This window comes from Magnolia sinica, chromosome 2, assembly GCF_029962835.1.
Source record: "Magnolia sinica isolate HGM2019 chromosome 2, MsV1, whole genome shotgun sequence".
In the NCBI taxonomy this organism is placed as follows: Eukaryota; Viridiplantae; Streptophyta; class Magnoliopsida; order Magnoliales; family Magnoliaceae; genus Magnolia; species Magnolia sinica.
In genome coordinates, this window is record NC_080574.1 from 59703502 (window position 1) to 59725718 (window position 22217).

The window sequence follows — 22217 nt, forward strand, 5'->3', positions numbered from 1 at the left end:
GGACTTTCACCCAGGGATATCTATAGCACCCCATGTAGAATAGATTTCTGATGTCCCATCTGGCCATCCACAAAATACCTGTGGAGGCTATGGCCCTGATGTCGCTAGGGCGTACGGTGGTCATGTCACACAAATGCGAGATGCATGAGTCACACAGTCCAATCATGTATCAATCCTGCGCATACCGTGTGCTCATGTGGGGCAATTTCGCCTATTAGGGCAATTTCTTAGAATTTTAATGTGAGTTAATTAGCGCTAAACTCGATTGCTTGTGAAATTAGCATCAATCACTTTAAATTTGATCTGCAGGACCCAAAACCTGTAGAATCGTTAATGCTATGTTGCCTTGAAATCTAGGATTCAACGCTAAATCCAGTTGCTCTTGGGAGTACTTGGAAACTTTGTATCGGACCTGGACCGCGCGTCAAAAGTCTAATAGCGATGATCTTAGACATTTATGATCTCCTGGTTGGGCTTGACCATCACCTCAAAAATTAAGTCCAGATGATGTCTTGGGTCGATTTGCTTAAGTCCGGAGTAAAGAGTGTGAGAAAGCTGAGAAATTAAATATAATTTTGTGAAATCTGAGTCGTGTCGCTTACGTGTCGATTCTAAGCTTTCTGACCATTGGATTCTGAACCAATTTCACCCTCGGATCAGGGAAGATGACCCTGGCATGTCGTAGTGCTTGTGGACCTGATCGAGTTTCGATGACCGTTGAATGGAGATTTGTCTGCCACAACTAATCTATAAATTCGATCGGTACAAAAACTCAGACTGACCTAGATCCATGGTCAGTGAGCTTAAGTCCAACCGCACGTGGAAAAAGGACCACCAGAAGTGCTCCATTAGATCGAATTAGACCTGATTTGGTTATAACCTAAGTATACCTTGGCCCTGGGGCTATTTTCATCAATGTTAGGCCTATATAAAGACCTTAAAACCCTCACTCTCTATTCCATACGAATTTTCTAACCCTAGCTAAGAAAGAGAGAGGAAAAGAGAGAAAGTGAGAGAGAAGTTGGTGAATCATCTTGAGATTCTTCCTTGTTACTCTGCATCCCTAAACCATCACTTCTGAATCGTTATTCCGGTGATTCTAAGTTCATTCTTGGGTAAGTCAATCAAACCCTAGTCTGTTTTAGAGCTTAGAATAGTCTAAGTGTTGATGTAGCTCATTTCTATTCATGCCTTAGGTTATCTAGTCGCCGTTGACGAAGACTTATCGTCTGAATCAGATCTGTGCGCATTTTCTGGTTTAAGGTGAGGACTATATTTGTATAGGTTATGGTTTTCAAGGCTTTCAATGTTGGTTAATGGTTTATTATTGTTGAGGGTATAATTTCACATGTCAAATGCAATGTTTATATTGCATTTCTGATATATATGAGATATATTGAGATTTGTGTATTCCTTGTGTATGTAGAAAGTATCGTATACGTCTGAAATACGAGCATGTGTTTGCCATGATTAATTGTCGTGTATTTATGCTAGTTGTATGTGCATCAACTCCTTGGCGAAAGGAATTATCCAAATGTGTTTTATCACCAACATACGTCATGTATGTTGGAATATGTATGTTTGTAGAAATGTCTGAATGATCTAGCGTGTAATATATTATTCTGTTTACAGGCATTGAGAAGAGATTCTCAACTCTCCTATTGGTGTGTATGATTTCCTACATGCAATTTACATTCTTTGTTGTTTAACTTCAAGTACTACTTATGTGTAAATCCATGTTAAGTTGATATTCATCAAATGCTTCCATATTGCATGATTAGAATTGTTGTTCCATTATATGAATATCTATTAAAATTGAATGTGTTTGGGACTATGAAATAGTCCAGGAATTCGGTAACAAACCTTGAGTTCGTGGCTGAGGTTGTTTCACCACGTACGACGTGTTTGACGAAACCGAGTCGTATTAGGGTTGTTGGCAGTGGTTTGGCCACACGGAGTGTTTGCGCACTCTATGTTGTTCAACTCAACGTACGCTCGTGCTAGTCGAGTTCGTCGAGTAACCCGATTGTCCCGATGTATGTTCACCATGTATGGACGTTATTGTTTGAATCTAGGGTACCAAACTCACCGATGCAATTCCGTTAACCATTGTACCTTGATCCGCTAAGACTCATGAGTCGGGCATGGTAGTATGGGACACCGTGGTCGAGCTGTTGGCCTACGCTAGGGTGACGAGCCTCCCCGTAGTGACCAGTGAGCACACCAAACTCGTGAGCCGATTATGGTAGTATGGGACACTATATTCGTGCTGTCGGCCTACATTGATTGGTGACGAGCCCTTTGTAGTGACCTCGAGCATACCTTGATACTGCATTGAGGCGACGAGCCTTAGGGTGGTGACTAAGGTATGATAGGCATGCATTGATTGGTGACGAGCCCTTTGCAGCGACCTAAAACCATATGATCGTATGAGATTGTCTAGGACTGACGACCCTAGAATGGATCATTGTATGGGAGTTGATATGAGGAAGGTACCTTAGCTTGAAAAGGACTAACAACAACTTCGTAATCATGTTCATGTACCGCATTGCATGTGCATTGGCGTCGTTGGCACCGCAGGAGGTTGTCATGCGTACCGTAAGATGAAAACGCTGAGGGAGTGCAGGCGAGGGCAAGCATCATTTCTATATATATCCTTGCATTAACAAGAGTAATTAGGATGTATTTGATTGTATTGCCTTATCATTCTTGCTTGATTGATTTGATATCATATTAACTTTTTGTATAGTTCCACCGAGTTGATCACTCACTCCCACATTCGGGACGGTGTTTCAACACCAACCGACTGTCTTAGATGCAGATGATGACGTGACCCCGAGGCAGAGCGGGAGTATGAGGATGATGAGGACGCGTTTTCTTTTATACAATTCTCGGGCGGGTTCATGTGAGTCGTGCCTAATCTACGGGGATTCTGGGTTTCCTTTTGTAATAGATAATTTCATTTTGATACTTGCATTTTAAGACACACATGAATGTAATTATGACTGGCAGAGTATACATATTACAAGGACTTGCACATGTACACATATATTTCTTTAAGTCTTCCGCATGCGTCTTTCACTTATTCATGGATTATGTTTGCAGTTTGGCTTAATCTATTTCATGTTTTATGCACTCATACGACAACATACATCCATCATTAAATATGTTGCATAAGTGATGTTTTGAAACTTGGGAGATGAGTTATGCTCGACCCCCAATCATGCATCAATCCTGCACATGTCGTGCTCTCATGTGGGGCAACTCCGCCTATTAGGAAGCCCCATGAACAACCTACCCTATAGCATATGCAATGGTCAATCACATCTCATAACAAACATGCAGATGATGCGTATAGGCATGTATCATGATGCTATGCTGTCATATACTCATAATCGGTACCAAGAACTGGCATCGACAATCGATCTCAACAATGTGGACATTTAACCAGCATTACCCTCAAGGAATGACCCACATTAAAGCCTAATATATAGTAGATCATGACCTCACACAAGGACCTAATATATATCACCATGGGCCTTACTCAAGGGCCTCATATACACAACAGGTGGGCCCTGCTCATGCGCTTCAAATACATGAAATGTGAGCCCTACACGGGTCACGAATATATCAAATGCGTCATACATCATGGGTCTAATACATATCACAATGGCCTTGCCCATAGGCCATGAATACATCACAATGGACCTTGCCCATAGGCCATGAATACATCACATTAGGCCTCGACTACGGTTCGCATATACATCATATAGGTCTCGACAATCGAAATTGACACTCGGAATCGACCCAAAAGCGGTTAAACAATCGACCTTGACAATCGAAATCGGAATCAGTCACGACAATGGGATCGATCGATAATCAAAATCGGTAAATCGGTCACGATAATCAACCTCGATCGCTAATCGAATCGGTAAATCGGTCACGACAATCGGATCAATCGATAATCGAATCAACAAATTGGTCACGAAATCGGGATCGATCAATAATCGGGTAAATTGGTCACGATAATTGGGATCGATTAATAATCCAGGTCGGCAAATCGGTCACGATAATCAATCGATCAATAATCGGAGTCGAAATCGGTCATGACAATCGGATCGATCGATAATCGAATCGGCAAATCGGTACGGCAATCGGATCGATCGATAATCGAAATTGGTAAATCGATCACCAAATCGGATTGATCGATAATCGAAAGGCAAATCGATCACGACAATCGGATCGATCGATAATCGAATCGGCAAATCGGTCACGACAATCGGATCAATTGATAATTAGAATCGACAAATCGGTCACGACAACCGGATCAATCGATAATCAGAATCTGCAAACCGGTCACGACAATCGGATTAATTGATTGATAATCAGAATCGGCAAATCTCACATCAATTGGGATCGACATTCAAAATCAGCTTCGACAATCGGCTCGACAAACAGAATTGGCCTCACAAAGGGCCTAAGGGAAGGTCACGATGTGGACATTTAACCATCATTGCCCATCAATGTGGACATTAAACCATCATTGCTCCTAAGGCATGGCCCACTATAATCATCATTACATACATCGTGGAGTAATCACACATCGCAATGGTCCTCATATATATCGAGTTGGCCATATCACATGGGCCGCACCAGTGGGCCTCATATACATCAAGTGGACCGCATCCACGGGCCACACCAATAGGCCTCGTATACATAACAGGTGGGCCCTGCTCATGGGCCTAAAATATACATAGCATGTGGGCCCTACACGTGGGTCTCATATGTATCAAATGGGCCACATATCTGGGTCTCATATACATCAAAAGGGCCATGCGTCATGGGCCCAATACATATCACAATGGGCCATGCCCATGGGCCTCAAACACATCACAATGGTCTTGCCCATGGGCCTCAGATTCAAACAGGTGGGCCCCATCATATAGACCTTAAATATAGGGCAGGTGGGCCCTATCACGTGGGCCTCAAATATAAGGCAAATGGGCCCCGCACATGGGCCAAAATACATCATGATGGGCCGCATGGATGGGCCACACTAATGGGCCTCAAATGGGCCTGGACCACGCCAAAAAAAAAAAATCATTTTCATAGTTGTAGGTGTGACATGTGTGTCATTGTACACTATCATAGGGGTACATGGCTTACTAACGTGATCGGCACTGTCCGAACATTGTCCATGTACATCAACACTGTCTGAACATTGTCCAGCACCGTCCAGCACATCTGGACGGTGTGGATGAAATAAATACATCAAGGTGTGACCCACGTGGCAAAACAGGTGGACGACTTAGGTCTAAGACACATCAAAGGTGGATCCACAATGCACAGACGGTCTGGATGAGTCAAGGTGGGTCCCACCGTCCGGATGCTGACAGTGTGGATGAATCACGTACGGCATGGTGGGCTCACGTGAGTTTGGACGGTCGTATGCATTGCAGCTGGCCTCCCCAGCTGGATAAAACAAATACATCAGGGTGCTGTTCCACCTCCTACGGCTGGATAAAACAAATACCTCACACGTGGGCTCCACATGCTGGACAACATGTGTGTACAACACACACGTCAAGGTGGGGCCCAGCAGATGGCAGGCGTGGACATACAACACATACATCAACGGTGAGATACCACTGTCCACGTGGCCCACCAGATTTGGACCTGCCTTGAGTTACCTTGAAACAATATATCCAAATTAGATGGACGTTGTGGATACAACACATGCCCCACACGTGGGCCCATGGAACTATGATGATGACAGCAGGCAGCAGTAGCTGCTGCTGCTGCGACTCACCACAGATGGACGGCTGTAACACATACCTCATGGCCCGCCCTACTGTCCACGTTGACGGTGGGGATATACAATACATCATCCATACCGACAAAACAGGTGGATGGCCTGTACAAACAACACATTATGGAGGGGTCCACACGAGTGGACAGTGTGGATGAAACAGATGAACGGTGCATATAAGACCGTACATCAAGGTGCGTCACACCATCCGACAGTTGGGATATAACCCATACATCATAGTGCGCCACACACCTGCATAGTTCAGATGGACGTTGTTTGGCAGAATAAATACATCAAGGTGGGTCCCAGCCTCACACGTGCCATATGTGTGGGGTAGCCCCTCATCCAAACAGATGGATGGCTGGAAAAAACACATCCATCATGGTAGTTTGCAAGCTCCATTCAGATGAACGGTGTGTGTAAGACACGTGCATCTTGGTGGCCCTCACAGGCTGCCGACGTAATCCAGTGGTGGGACCCACCAACCTGGCCAATGTATGGCTAGATGAAACCATACCTCATGGTGGACGCCCACATACCTGCTGACGAAATGCTGCAGCAGCAGCAGCAACTGCGTGCTGAGTGGGATCTACCATCCTTGCTCGGACGGTGAGGGTACACCACGTGTAAAGTGGGGTCACGTGGTGGGCCATCTCATGGACGAACGACGTGGTTTAAACACATATATTACAGTGGGTTTTCACCGTCCAGAAGGCTGGACGGTGTGGATATAAAACACATATATGAGGTGGGGTCCACGTGGTGGCCTAGGGCCCCACGAACCAAGCTAATATTTGTGTTTTCCATCCAACTTCCAGGCAAGACAGGCAGCCTGGATTTAACATATGCACGAGGGGCCTCACCATCCAGATTTGCTGGACGGTGTGGACCCAAAACATACATCATGTGGGCGTCGTTGTGGGCAGCAAGGCGGACCCCAGATGGACAGCGGTGTGGATAAAATACATACATCATAGGTAGGGCCCACGTCCAGGGACTGGACGTCCTAGACTTACTGATCAAATGGGCCGCATCATCACCAACCAAAAGGAGAGAGAGAGAGAGAGAGAGATGATGATGAGAGAGATAATGAGAGAGATCGGATGATGGAGGGAGCTCCGCCACTATGAGCTCCCTCTAGGAGCTATAATGTATACATCAAGATGGGTCCCACCAATGTAGGCCCCTAAATCACAAAAAGATAAATACATGATCACCCACCGTTGCAAATCTTCTAGCCTCTTTGGTCTCCCCGAGCTCCAAGGGATGCGATTTAACAGTCGAGATTATCTTTGGAGGGTGAGAATGGGAGGTAAGAAGGTAGGCCACACAAGCATCTCCATGGAAGTCATCGACTTTAGGTGCTCTCATGGTGCTTGGGAGAAAAATGAGAGAGAGATGAGAGAGAGAGAGAGAGGGATGGGTGAGTGATGGGTGTACTTGAAAAGGGATGGGTGGAGAGAGGGAGAGTTGACTTTGGGTTGCTTTTTGGGTAATGTGACATGTACTTGATTGATTTGACATATTGTAGAGATTCTCTCGATATTGCAACGTGCGGCGTTTTTCTTGAACTGAACGCAGGCCCACATCTCCTGGACCGGGTATCGCCTTGGCACGTAATATGCAGCGTCGGAACCGCGGTGAAGGAGCGATCATAGAGGTATAAGTTTTGAGTCGATCCGATTCTGATATACGGGACACGACTCACGATCGCGCGCAAATACCGATAACAGACCGCAGGTCGCCGAAATTCGACCGGGAGGACCGCAGAGGCTTACAGAATGGTACGGTTAGGATACGGGCCTTACACTTCCGGTCGTAGTTGAATTTATTCATAATATGTCTGAACTCTTACTCTCTTTTAATGCTCTCTACTCAACGCCAAACGGTACATGCAATGCAGTGCATGATCGTGATTACCAAGTTCTTATTAGTCCTTTTCATAGCGGATTGGGAAGCTAAGGTACCTCCCTTATATCAATTCTCAAACAATGATCCATTCTAAGGTCGTCGGTCTTAGCTAGTCTCATCGATGATACGGTTCTAGTCACTACAAAGGGCTCGTCACCGATCAGTGTAAGCCTAATTTGTACTCTGGTTGCTATGGAAAGACTCGTCGCCTCTGCTCCAACGCAGTACACTCGAGGTCACTACCACCCACACCCTACCAACTTGGCAGTCTATTTTTTAAGGCTCGTCACCAACCCAACTGGGGACCACAGCCAGTGTGCGAGCGTAGGCCGACGACTCGAATACGGTGTCCCATACCACCGTATTCGGTTCACGAGTTTAGGTTGCTCATTGGTCACTATGGGAGGCTCGTTACCCGAGCGTCGACAGCACGACCACAGTGTCCCATACCACCATGTCCGGCTCATGACTCTTAGCAGATCGAGGTACCAAGGTTAACGAGATTTTCACTGGTAAGTTTGGTACCTTAGATTCAAATAGTAGCGTCCATACATGGTGAACATAGATTGGGTCAATATGGTTACTTGATAAGCTTGACTGGTATGAGCATACGTTGAATTAATCGACATGGAGTGCGTAAGCATTCCGCGTGGCCTAACCATTGCCGTCAAATAACGTACGACTCAGATTCGTCAAACGTATCTATTGTGGCTAAGTCAATTCAACCACCCATCGTAAACCATTACCGATTACCTGGACTACATCGTAGCCCCAATCACACTTCAAATACAATAGGCATTCATATGTGCTAGTCAAAACAGTATGTAGCAACAAATTCAAATATAAATCTCATATAAGCATTTAAACGAACACCTGGAGTACATGTTAACATACATAGATATTCATCCATAAAACACGTAGTAGTAAGATAGGTTATATGAAGGGAATTGTAACTATAGATAAGGGAATTGAGAATCATATCTCAACACCCTAATTAAAGACATTTCAACAAGCATTTTAACAAACACTTAGACTACACATAATACATACTTGAAATAAATTAGTTAAAACATATATCGCAGCAAATCTTTCCACATAGGAATTGCCACACGTACAACCATCATGTAGCCTCAAACATAAATCATGACAAACACAAATCATAATTCCATACTCATTCAAACATTTCAACAAACACTTGGAATGCATTAAAATCAACATAGTTTACATATATGTGTAATATACGGGAAACATCGTATCTAAGCATATGAGATAGCAATCAAGTCAGTCATAAATCATTACTGACATTGAAAGCCTTGAAAACCATAACCTAAACGTTTATAGTCCGCACCTTTCGTCGGTAAACTCGTATCGAACTCAGTTTAAAGGCTAAGTCTTTGTCTACGGCAAAACGACTACCTGATTCATGAAATAGGTTAGCTGTTTCGCCTATTAATCTATTTGGATATCTATATCAGTTTAGAGTTAGGATTTCTTACCCAAAAACGGAGTTAAAATCGACGGTGTAGTGATGTGGGAGGGTGAATCGAGGCGTGGAGTAGCAGAACAGAAGGACGATAACAAACTCCAGGGATCTCCCTTCATTCTCCACTCTTTTCTCTCCATTTCTCTCTTCTCTCTCCTAGGATTTCTAAGAAATTCGTATGGATTGGGAGTGAGGGGGTTTAAGGGCTATTTATAAGCCCAAAATTGATGTCAATGGGCCCAGGGCCATGGTATACTTAGGTTATAGCCAAATAATGACTGTTTTAGTCCAACGGAGTACTTCTGGAGGCTCATTTTCTGCGTGCGGTCGGACTTAAGCTCCCTGACATTGGATTTAGGTTAAGCTAAGTTTTCGGTCCGATCAGATTTACAGATTGACCGTGGCGGACTAGTTTCAGTTCAACGGTCACTAGTACTCAATTAGGGCCATAGGTGTACTGACATGTGTTGGAAAATTTTCTGATCCGACGGTGTAGTTGGGTCAGATTCTGACGGTCAGAATCCTCAGATTTGGCCTGCAAGTGAACCGACTCAATTCACTTAAGTTTCAGTTCGTTTTCTAAAGATATTCGCATTTCTCACACACTTCACTCCGGACTCAAGTTGTGCGTTTCTGCGTATCATTAGAACTTGATTTCCGAGGTGGATGTCAAGTCCAGGTGAGGCGGTCCTAACCATATGGTTTAATCGGACTTTTGACATGCGGTTCAGGTCCGATACGAAATTTCAAAGTGCTCCCGAGAGCAACTGGGTTTAGAGATTAATCCTAAGTTTTTGGATATTGTAGTGGTATCGATTCTACTTGTTTTGGGTCTTGCAGTTTGTATTTAAAGTGATTAGGGCCTATTGCATAGAGAATCTAGTTTCTAAAGGATTTGGTCCTATTTGATTTCTGTCCGAGGTGGTACTTGGGCCTTTGTAGTTTGTATAGAGAGTGATCCAAGCTATTAATAATTAACTAAATTATGCCCTAATTACAACAGAATAAGGTCCTAGGGCAGTTTTACGTCCAAGGACGTCCATTGCCAAGTTCGGGACTTGGGAAGTAGTAGGGCATGGGTTCTTGATTTGGGGCGTGACACAGAGATACTTTAACAATATGGATTTAGAAACATACGAGAGTGATCATAAGAAAACAAGTAAACAGAGAGAAGTATGGGTTCCATCAGACCACACGATTTGTAGTGTAGATCCTTGGCTAGGAGAAGATTGTTCTTTTAGACATCTTCCTTCACTAATGAAGTTGTACACCTGCTTCTAATGACGTGAGACACATTCAGGAAGATCCAAGAATATCTCAACCATTTTTCGATGCCGGTGAATCAAGAAATTGCGAATAAACAACGATGTAAAAGTTTTAGTGAAGAATAAAGCTCTATGTTATTCTCTCATGGACGTAGGTATTGTTAAACTATATAAATCTTTATACCTCTTGTCTCTTGCTTTCTTTCCCTTTGCCTTTGGGTTTTAGTTTGGCTTTTTCTTTTATGGTTTGGCTTTATTAACATTGATAGTAAGCTGAATGTTTTTTTTAATAATAATTTATATTAGAGACAAAAGTTGAGAAACCTTTTAGCATGAGATTAGTGTTCGCCTTTGTATGAAAATCGTGTTTGTGTTTTAGATGTCTAGACTGAGTTTTACCAGGTTTGAGGTGTGAAAATTCGATGAAACCAATTACACATTATGGAAACTAAAAATGAATGCAGTGTCGATGAGAAGCCTATGCAATTGCTATAGAAATAAAAGAAAATAAACTTAAAGATGAAATATGGGGTATTTAAGGAGAAAAATTAATTAGTTATAGTATGAAATTATGTATGGCAGTGGGCTCACGTTCGATATATATAGAAGCTTGAAGGAGTTATAAAATAAAAGCTATGTCCTAGGAAAAATGCCTAACTTAAACTAATATATAAATTTAACTAAGACAATTAACTATAAGGCTTCTAAGCCAATAGAGGGTCCAATCACATAGATATAATAGATATGCTAATGAGATATCTAGTCTATAAATAATATAGTATACATGTGTATATAGGATGCACTAACTATTAACTCCTAACATTCATCTAATCATGTATACATATAATTAATCAATTAATCATATAAGCATAATTAAACAAGTGCTTAAAGACAATTGCAAATACAAGCATATATAGTGGTTTAGTTTCCCTACTCTACTCTCGACAGACGCACTTAGCCCATGAGTATATCGAATTTCACTATTGAAAGTTTTAAATTAAGTTCACGAATCTTTATAATCCTACATAAGGACTGGCTCCCTCGAAGACTTACATGATTTTCTATAGGCTCTTTATGAATCTTGATCCTAATTTAATGACCTATGTTTACTCCCGTCGGAGGCTTCCTTGAAGACTAACATGTGCAAACCAATGTCTAATGGCCTATACAAGGACTTGATTTAGGTCATATATAATAACCAATGTCCTACACTAGAACTTAATCGAATTTGATAATCAAATTCTTACACTCAATCTTACATAAGGAGTGTATATGTACTCTATAAATGAAAACGTTACTTATCGGATTGAGCTCTGTTGATGTGTCGTCTTGGGTTTCTTAATCGATGTTTTCCTATGCTTCAATTGTCTCCCTTATTACCTCCCCGATCATTGATATTGATGCTTTGATAAGGCTTCAGCTCAAAGATTAAACACATTGCATGAAGTGCTCCTTTGAGGTGACCAAGGTGATAAGAGGTTGGGTGAACATCCTACAACTAGTGAAAGGTTGTAATCATAGAATATTTATCTAGATGGGTGTTCTAGTGAGTTTAGGAAAATGGTATGCCAAAATAGGTTGGGTCTAATTTCTATAAAGTGGAGTTCAAACTCATTTTTAAGGTGGAGATTGGAATCCTCATTAGAATGTTAATTTCAAGGAAGATAACTTATAACCCATTGGTTTAGAGGCTCAGGATGAAAGATATGAACATAGAATCACCTAGGCTTTTATTGTTCCAAAAACTCATCATTTTTTCTAAGAATCAAATGCCTTTCTATTAAAAATTGATTTGTAATGGCTATAAAAAGGCTAGTTAATAGTTCCTTCGATGGGATCGAAGGGCCCTTCAATGGAATCAAATGATGTGTCAATCCCATCAAGAAAAATTCATAAATTTCTCTAATGGTTGGTGGACTCATTCTTCGATCTGATCGAGTTGACCTTCAATTGGATCGAGTCCCATCAACAACCCATCAATGCAATCGAAGACCATTCGAAAACTATTGTCTTGGGCATACGATTTCACAGCAACTTAACACCTCTACTAGCCTTACTTATCATGTTCCAATTAAACTTCTAAGGCTAATGGATGATCAGCAAGGTTTACCTATAGGTTTAGGATCATCTAGAGGGTAAATGGATTGTTTTATAACAAAGGTTAGGGTCACCAAGACACCTTATTTACATGTTCTTTACTCTTTAATGTTCATGTCCTTTTGTGTCTTTGGTCTTCAGCTTCCAAGGGCTCAACCAACTCCTTAACATAATAACTCAAGTGATTGAAAAACAAGGTACACTAACATAGTGAATTTTCTTCTTGTACTAAATCATTCAATTTTGATCAATATGTCTTATCAAATATTGTTAAAGATTTGTAAGACAAACTACTAAAACAATATAACGGAAAATTTATGTCAAACAAAATATTTCTTCTACAATAATTATATAACTTGAAGATGAATAAATTATCTTATTTGTAAGAATACTTGAATGGGTTAAATACTTTGATTAATAGATTGTCAGTAGTTGATATGAAGATTGACAATAATTAAAAAAAAAATGTTGCATTTTTGCTTTGTTCAATTCATGGATGGTCTGTTTATGAATATCAGTAATGATCCAAATCCCAATATGATGTTTGTTGTGCACACATTGCTTACTAAAGATTCCCATAAAAAAAAAAAAAACATGAGGGATATTTTGATGATGTCATGATGGTTGGGGGAAGTCTATTGAGAAAAGTACTAGTGAGAGAGATCATAAGAGATCTAAGTCAAAATGGCACAAAACTGAAAACGTTGGAATTTTAAAAAGAATAATCACTTGGGTAAAAATTACAAAACTCCAAAAAGAAAATGAAAAAGATTCAAAATTTGATTCACATGATCTAGTATGAGATTAAAAGGATTTTTAAGAAAACGTATTTGAGCAAGGTAATTCATTTAATGACAGTAAAATGTTGTGGCCAGTGATTTAATGAGATAATTTGAACTATCAATGGATTTTATATTCAGATGGTTCATTCTAGATAACTTCATAAAGAGATATTTTTACACATATCAATTATGTGATGACAGCATAGTTTACATGGGTGATAAACCATATATAAAGTGTGGGGATTAGAGATTATAATCACTATATTTGATTTTATCACATGTATAATTAATGTGCAATACGTAGCAGACTTATGGATAAGTCTTTTGTCATTGGATTTAAATTTTTGATGAAAAATAATTAATTAAACATTGTAAAATGGGCGATAACAGTTCCAAAGGAAGAGTTGATATGTGATTTATATATCGGTTAATAAGAGATATTGTGGTTAGCGATATTATTGTTATCAATGTCGAGACAAAGTTTGTTATAATCTAGCTCAAGCGGTTGGGCCACATGAGTAAGGAGTAAAGACATTTGTTAATTAAAATTTACTTTTTATTTTAAAATCTATTAATTTATATTTTATTGATAATTATCTATTTAGAAAGTTTTATAGAATTCGTTTTTCCATTTTCATTATTAATAGTAAGGATGTCTTAAATGTAATTTATTTTGACATTTATGAGACTTTTATCAAATACTTAGGTTGATTTAAATTTACATCCTAGTTTAAAATCTATTAATTTATAGGGATTTTTCCATATGACTATCAATCTTTTAAGCTATGGATCAAAAATCTTATGCTTTTAAACTATTTCCTAGAACCCATTAGCCAATTTCATATACATCTTGCAATGACTTGCACTCACGGGTACCGAACAAATGGAGCCATTAGGTGTGGAAAAGACAATTTTATCTGTAATTGACTGCACATATTACTATTTGACCTCTTCTCTCTCTTTTACCTTTGCCAAAGAAATTATGGCACCACTCTCCCATTTTGTCACTGTTTTGGCCAGTTCATGCCTGAACCTCATTTTGTGAGGGGTCCACATGGGACATATATTGCATATTGATGCTGCAAGTCTGAACAATGATATGTGGGACCCTCATGATTTATATAATTTATCGACGTTGTCCATCCAATTTTCTACCTGTGTTATCCCAAAACGAGGCAAATCCAAATCTCTAGTGGACCACACCACAAGCAATGGTGGTGATTGAATTCCTATGGTTAAAAACTTCTTTGAGCCACAAAGGTTTTACATTAAGCTAATATTTGTGTTTTCCTTTATCCAGGTATACTAACAAGTAGGTTAGATGTCTATTAAACATTACAGTGGGCCTTAGGAAGTTTTTAACGATGGGATGGGTGTTCAATTTCCACTATTTTCATATGGTGTGATCCACCTGTAATTTGGATATGCCTCATTTTTGAGCTCATGTCCTAGAATAATGATTGAAAATGGATGAATGGTATGGATAAGACATACATTCGGGATAATGTATGCCAGGTATATCATTTTCTGCTTATTAAGGATCACACACTGCATCATGTAACTCTACTGCTGTGCATTGGTTTTTTATATTTTAGAAGATTGGCCACAAGAGTTTTGTGAAAAATCTATCCCATTCCTTTGTTTTCTAGAGCATGACCATAAAAAAAAGAAGAAAATATTTCAATGCTTAAGTATGTAACACCAGCAAGAAGGATTGAAGATTGAATGCCATTCATTGAAACATTAGTTAGTAAAGCCACAGCTTGTTTGTGACAAATTTATCTCATTCATCTATTTCTCCAGCTCATTTTTGGGCAGATCTGAAGTTCAAATGGACCATACAACAGAAAACAATTCAAATGGACCATACAACAGAAAACAATGGGAAAGTATGCGCACCACTGAAATATCTTGGGCCATCATATGCCCATTTTAAGCCTTGGATCTGCCTCATTTTTAGACGGACGCTTTGGAGAAGATTTCTCATGAACATCAAGGTGGGCTGACGTAAGCGGAGGTGAGGGTTGCATTGAAAACAATGTTCATGTTCGACATTTAAGTGCGGGGAGAGAGTTGCCTGACCGTACGGAACCACCGTAATGTTTGAGACAAACTATCCGTCCATCTATTTTTCAGCTCATTTTAGGACATGGCCCCAAAGATGAAGCAGGTGCAAATGTCAAGTGGGCCACATGACCATGAAAGATTGAGGATTGAACACCCATCGTTGAAACATTGATAGGGCCACAGATTATTTGTGGCAAATCCACTGATCCATTATCTTTCAAGCTCATTTTAGGGCATTGGGTAAAAAATGAGGCAAGAATTTTCCAAAAATAGGCAATTGGAAGCTCAAATAAACCACATGACATGAAATAGTGGGAAACAATGGCCACCATTAAAATATCTCGGGCCCATGTGGGGCCCATTTTGAGCCGTGGATCTTCCTCATTTTTTAGGGACATGCACTTAAATGAGATCGAAAAACAGATGGACCGAGTGGATTTCTCATAAACACCAGAGTGGCTCAACTTGCCGTCAGAGAGAGGGTTGCACGGAATAGTTTGGTATGACCGTGAAGTGCATGGGAATAGAGGTGGGCATCCGACCGAGTTGGACTGGATTAGGTCCAACTCGACTCTAATCAGATTTTTTAGAGCCATACCCGAACTCGATCTAATCAGGGACCGAGTCCTGATAATTTAACCCGAACAGAATTGAAATCCTGCTGGCCTTAACCGATCCGAGTACGACCCGGTCAGGAAAACCCAGTCGGATCGGATTAGGCAAGGCCAGGATCGTTCAGTTTTTTTTAACGGCATGAAAATCATTATTATCAATGTTTTATACGGTGCAATTTACTTGATCATTGAATATATTTAAAATTTATTATCAACTCTTAAAATGATCTAAAAAAACTGATGAACGGTGTAGATAAACCAAAAAAATTCAAGATGGCCCACATAATGTACTCAGTAGGATAAAAACTAGAGCAATGTAGCTTCTTGAAGAAGCTTTACTCAGAGATATAGCTTCTTGAAGAAGCTTTATAATTGTTGTCTATAGGTAGTACGGAAGTGGATTGCGTACCGAGTAACTCAGTACACTGAGCTTACTAAGTAAACTCTGTTGGATCCACAGTGATTGATATATTTTATCCACTCCGTCCACCATTTTACTGGATAATTTTAGGGCTTTAACTTAAAACTGAAGTATATTCAAACCTCAATTGGACCACACCACAGAAACCGTGTGAATTGAATACCTACCATTGAAAATTTCTTGGGGCCACATAAGTTTTGGATCAAGCCTGTATTTGTGTTTTCCCTTCATTGATGTTTGTGTGATCTCATGAACAGGTTGGATGAGATATAAACATCACTGTGGGCCCTATAAAGGTTTCAACGGTGGAAATCATTACTGCAACTGTTTCTTATGATATGGTACACTTGATCTTTGGGTATGCTTAAATTTTGGCCTCTACCACTAAAATAGGATGGAAAAATGGATGGACGGCGTGGATAGACCAGATACATTCACGTTTGGCCCAACCAAGTTTTCTCGGTACGATAGGATCGTACTGAGTAACCCAATACACAATTCGATTTCAGCTAGCAACAGCTAGCCTACAGCTGTCTACAGCTGTTATTGGTACGTGTAGTGCGAAGATGGCACTGACGCTCCTCGATCTCTGAGTTGTGAGAACGGTTCAAAGGAGATCAAAGTTACATCTTACGTGCCCCACAGTGATGTATTTATTATATCTACACCGTTCATCTAACAATAGAGATGATTTTAGAGCATTATCCAAAAAAATGAATCATAACCAAAGATCATGTGGACCACGCCATAAATAGCAATAGAGATAATGATTTTCACCGTTAAAAAATTTGTAGGGCCCACTATAACGTTTATTTTACATCCAATCTGTCTATGAACAGGAAAAATAAATTTCATATGGTCATAAGTAACCGAATGAAGAGAGGAAAAACAAATTTTATATTGATCAAAAATTTGTGACCCTAAAAAGGGTTTCAACGGCAGACGTTCAATCTCCCACTAATTTTTTAGGTGTGGTCCAGTTGATGGTTAGATCCGTCTTATTTTTTGTCTCAAGCCTTAAAATGAGCTCGCCAAATGGATGGACGGTTTGGATATAACACATACCTCGTGATCAGACCCGTTACACCAGCTAATCCGTGTTGTACATGGGCGCTTCCGTCAACTTCGGGTATAACAGTCAAGACAAACAGCTGTATGCACCTTCTACGACTCTCTCTCTCGTTTACAACCATACACCATGTCTCGGTATATGTTTCTCTCCAACAGATAAAACCCACGGAGCTTCGTAACCCAACAGCAACCAAAGAAAATTTTGACCCATCAAAGGACATCTAGCTAGTCTTTTTTTTACCTTCTTCTTTAATAAGAATAAAGAGGCAGAAATAAAGAGAGAGAGATAGATATAGAGAGATAAGGTCGGGGGGCTTGGGTGTACATTGGGCGGGTTTTTTTGGCGCCGAACGAAAAGCCTTAGCGGTTAAACTTTTATTTAGAAATATATTTACATCCGGGTCGGGTCGAGGCGGATCGGGTCAGACCATTTCGGTTCGAGTTTTCGGATCGGTTATGTCCGGATACACATCTATCCGAACCTAACCCGAAAAAGATCGGATTTAGATTAGCAAACTCGATCAGGATCGATTTAGACCGTCGGTTCTGTTCGGAACGGTACCGAGTCGGGTCGGATCGGGTCGGATCCACCGGATCGGGTCCAACATGCCCACCTCTAATTATGAGGTTAAGTCTAGGGATGGGGTTGCTGGACCGTAGGTGGAGCCCATCATGAAGTTTGTGACAAATCCATTCCGTCTGTCAGATTTTTCATCCTATTTTAGCCCATAAACCCATAAAATGAGGAAGATTCAAAGGTCCAGCGGGCCACACGAACTAGAAATATTGGAAATTGAACACTGACCATTGAACCATTCCTAGTTCCACAGATTGTGTGACAAATCTACCCTGTCCATCTGTTAACCCAGCTCGTTTTAGAGCATGGATGAAAAATGATGCATATTTGAAGCTCAAGTGGGCCACACAACATGAAACAGTAAGAAAGAATGCCAATTGTTGAAATATCATGGGGCCATCGTGGTACCTAGTTTCAGGTTTACATCTACTTGTTTTTTCGCATCGTATTCATAAATGAGCTGGAAAGACAGATGAACCGCGTGGATTTCACACAAACATGAAGGTGCGCTCCACAGATGGTTGGGGTGACGGTTGGCACCACAAGGAGATTGCAAGTGCGGTAAACGGAGGGCCGTTTTGTCAATATGAAAATAAAGGAGCTGATCCTAACCCACAGCAGTCAGTTTATTGTCTAACGGTTAAAGGTGGTTTTTTAAAAATAGGTTAAAAGTACGGAAGTTTTCAGTCAACATTTATAATAATAATAATAAAAAGGGCAAGCGGTCATAAAGAAAAAAATCCTAATTTCTATTACACTGAGGAATGTTTATTTGAAATTTTTCATAAATTTCATTATCTCACTTTCATTGTTAAAAGTAAGATTTCTTAAAGTTAATTCATTTTAATATTTATAAGTTCTTTAGAATATTTGAAGAGTTCAAAATATTTAGGAATTTTCTAATATAAATTTACATGCTTAAAAAAAAAAAAAAGGAAAAAAAAATAGAAGAAGAGTGAAGGATACAATCATCTAATTTGAAAATTTTTATGGTATCATCTATCCACGGTGGATCCCACCATGTTCAGTTCAGATAATCAAAATGCGGTGTCTTTTTTTTTTTTTATTCAAGTAGATGCATGGTGATGCAAAACAGACGGATGAAGATCTTACAGTCGGGAGGAATATATAGTCTGTAACACCTTTTTACCCAACGGATAAAACATCCACAATGTGAGGTCCAGCATGCTATGAATGTAAATTCCAATCCAGTTTATCCATCAGGTGAAAAGCATTATTGGGACCATGCATACGGAAGATGATTCAAATTACAATCTCATAAGACCCACGCCACTTGAACAAAATGTAAAATTAAAAGAGGCTGTATTATTTAGTTCATTTTGATACTAGTCATCAAGGGTTTGAAGAAAGATACACACCATATTGGCTCAATACCAACTTATAGTTATCATCCCATCTCATTGTTCAATATGATATATATGGCCCATGTGAAAGGTGGATGCAGATGATTTTTGGCATTAGGGCCAACATGGAGGGGAAAATCCAATAGACACGGTCTATTTCCCATACAGAGCATCGTGGGTCTCACAGATCCTGATGTTTTACTCGGACGCGGATTGTGTACTGCCCCGCCCATACGGTAATCTGTCTAGGTAGGGCTATGTGGGGCCCACTGTGATGTAAGTGTTTTATCCAGTCCGTTCATCCGTTTTCTCATATCATTTTAAGTTATTATCTCAAAAATAAGACATCCAAAACTCCAATGGGCCACACCAAAGGACACTGCAATGATAATGATATGCACCATTGAAACCTTTATAAGGGCCACCGTTATATTCTTTTACCATCCAACCTATTCATAAGGTCACTTAGACGTGGATGAAGTGAAAACACAAATATCAGCTTGATCCGAAACTTCTCCAGCTCCCATGAAGTTTTTAATGGTGGAAGTTCAATCCCCATTTTGTGGTCGAATTAAGCCTTGTGCATACTCAATTTTTAGATTATATTTTAAAATCGTATTAGAAAAGCTATGAACGGCGTGGATAAAATACTTACATCACTTTGGGCCCCACAGAACCCTGACCGGACGGATTAACGTCCGGGAGGGGCCAGGACGCAATCCGCTTCCGTTTTACTCAATGCTAAAAACAGGCGTTGCAGAAGATTACAGGAAACGGATTGGCTACTCACCCTGCCACCAGCCAACGGCTGATGGTCGGTGCTCCATGGGTCCCACCATAATGTATATGTTTCATCCATGCCGTTAATATGTTTTCCCAGATCATTTTATATTAGGAGTCTAAAAATAAGATATATAAAAATCTCAAGTGGACCACATTATAGGAAATAGTGTTGAATGAGCGTCAACCATTAAAACCCTTTTAGGGGCCATGAAAGTTTTGGATCAAGCTGATTTTTGTTTCTTCCCTTCATCTGGGATTTTATGACCTAATCAACAGATTGGATGCCAAATAAACAGTACAGTGGTACTTAGGAGAATTTTAATGGTGGATATCTAATCACTATTGTTTTCCTGTGGTGTGGTCGACCTGAGATTTATATCCCTATAAATTTTGGGATCGAGCCCAAAATGATCTTTAAAAATGGATGAAGGGAATGGATGAAACAGAAAAAATAAAAATAAAAATAAAAAATCATGGTGAGTACAACAGAGCACTGACCATGTGAGTCCAACAGAGCACTGACCACCAGCAACTGGGCTGGTGCCAGGGGGAGTAGCCAATCCGTTTCCAGGATTACAGTCTCTTTTTATATCTGCACATCTGACAAATAAGACCAGCTTTTGTACCTGGAATTCAGCAGTTAGGTTATCATAGCCTGATCCAGCAGAAGCGAAGCTTACGCCGGTAACGAGGACTTGGATCTCCACCGTTGGATCCAGATACGCAGGCAACAGCTCTTTGATCCCCAACTCAGATGCTGAAAACCACACCCAAACAAAGAAATAATGACAATGATTCTATTCTCATTGTTTAATCAGATAGGGCAACAGAGAACATGTATGCAATATCCCGACCATCCATGGGGTGGGCCTTGTAGGAAACAGCTCTTGGTGCTACATGCTGGCCCACTCATTAGGTTTGCTACACGCATATGTTGAATATAGACAGTTGGCTATGGATGGTTAAGATATAACATGGTGAGAGGTGCAAGTTTAATGAGAAAAATCAGACAGCCAAGTTTATGTGAACATTGCAGATTTCATGCTATGCTTAGTCGACGGGTGGGGGGCCATGATTTCAACGGTGATGGGATGAGGATTGGTTTATATGCAGACAATGATTTTTGAAATGGTGTGCCACCAATGTAGCCTCGCGATAAGTGAGTAGTTCTTACGATTTCACCTTTAATTTAAGGACGCCGATTTCCTTCCTGTGCAAGGATTCCGGGTGGGGCTTACTACGATGTTTGTAAGAAATCGAACCCTGTGAGAGAAAAATAAGGTGGATCCAATACTCAAATGGACCACAAGAGAGGAAAAGTAGGGATTTAGCGTCCACCGTTGAAATATTTACATAGCCACAAAAGTTTTGTACCGGTCTAAGTTTTCTGTGTTTTCACTTCATCCCAGTAAAAACGACCTCATAAACGGTTTGGATGGCATATAAACATCAAGGCAAAGCCTAGGAAGGTTTCAATTGTAAGAATTCCTTTCCCCACTGTTTCATCTTGTATGGCCCAGTTGAGTTTTGGATCCTCCTAATTTTTTGTCACATGTCCTAAAATGAGGTCAAAAAATGGATGGATGGGTTGGATTTCTCATAAACATCACGGTGGACCCCAACTTGCATCCTAGCACAGAAACTTCTTGCAAAAGCCTTTTGCAGGAAATCCGCGTCCGACCCTTCAATAATAAATTAATAATAATAATAATAATAATAACAAACCCAGGTTCATTCTTGAAACTTCTGCCTCATATTATTGGTTCACGAGGAGCCACCGTTTTTCTTTTCAATGAAGCCAAGGAGGGAACCTAGTGCCGCGCATTGGGTACTAATCTCCCCCCGTCCGGTCCCCAATAGGAATGGACATAGGCTCCGAGGGTCCACCGTTTGAAAAATACCTCAAGTCTTATCATCCTCAACCTCTACCCTTAGTTTCTGTTGTTTGGCCATTGGCAAATATAATAAGAAAT

The 22217-nt window shown here is 40.4% G+C and overlaps 1 protein-coding gene across 1 annotated transcript in view; it reads right to left on the bottom strand.

The window, feature by feature from the left end:
- Nucleotides 1-21979, bottom strand: part of LOC131225600 (GDSL esterase/lipase EXL3-like) — a 35316-nt gene extending 13337 nt beyond the window's left edge. Inside the window, exons 1-2 of the mRNA XM_058221156.1 lie at nucleotides 21970-21979; nucleotides 20757-21001 (exon numbers count right to left, since the gene is read on the bottom strand). Of these exons, the coding sequence (XP_058077139.1) occupies nucleotides 20757-21001; nucleotides 21970-21979 (255 nt within the window). The remainder of the gene's footprint in view (nucleotides 1-20756; nucleotides 21002-21969) is intronic.
- Between the last annotated feature and the right edge of the window lie 238 nt (nucleotides 21980-22217).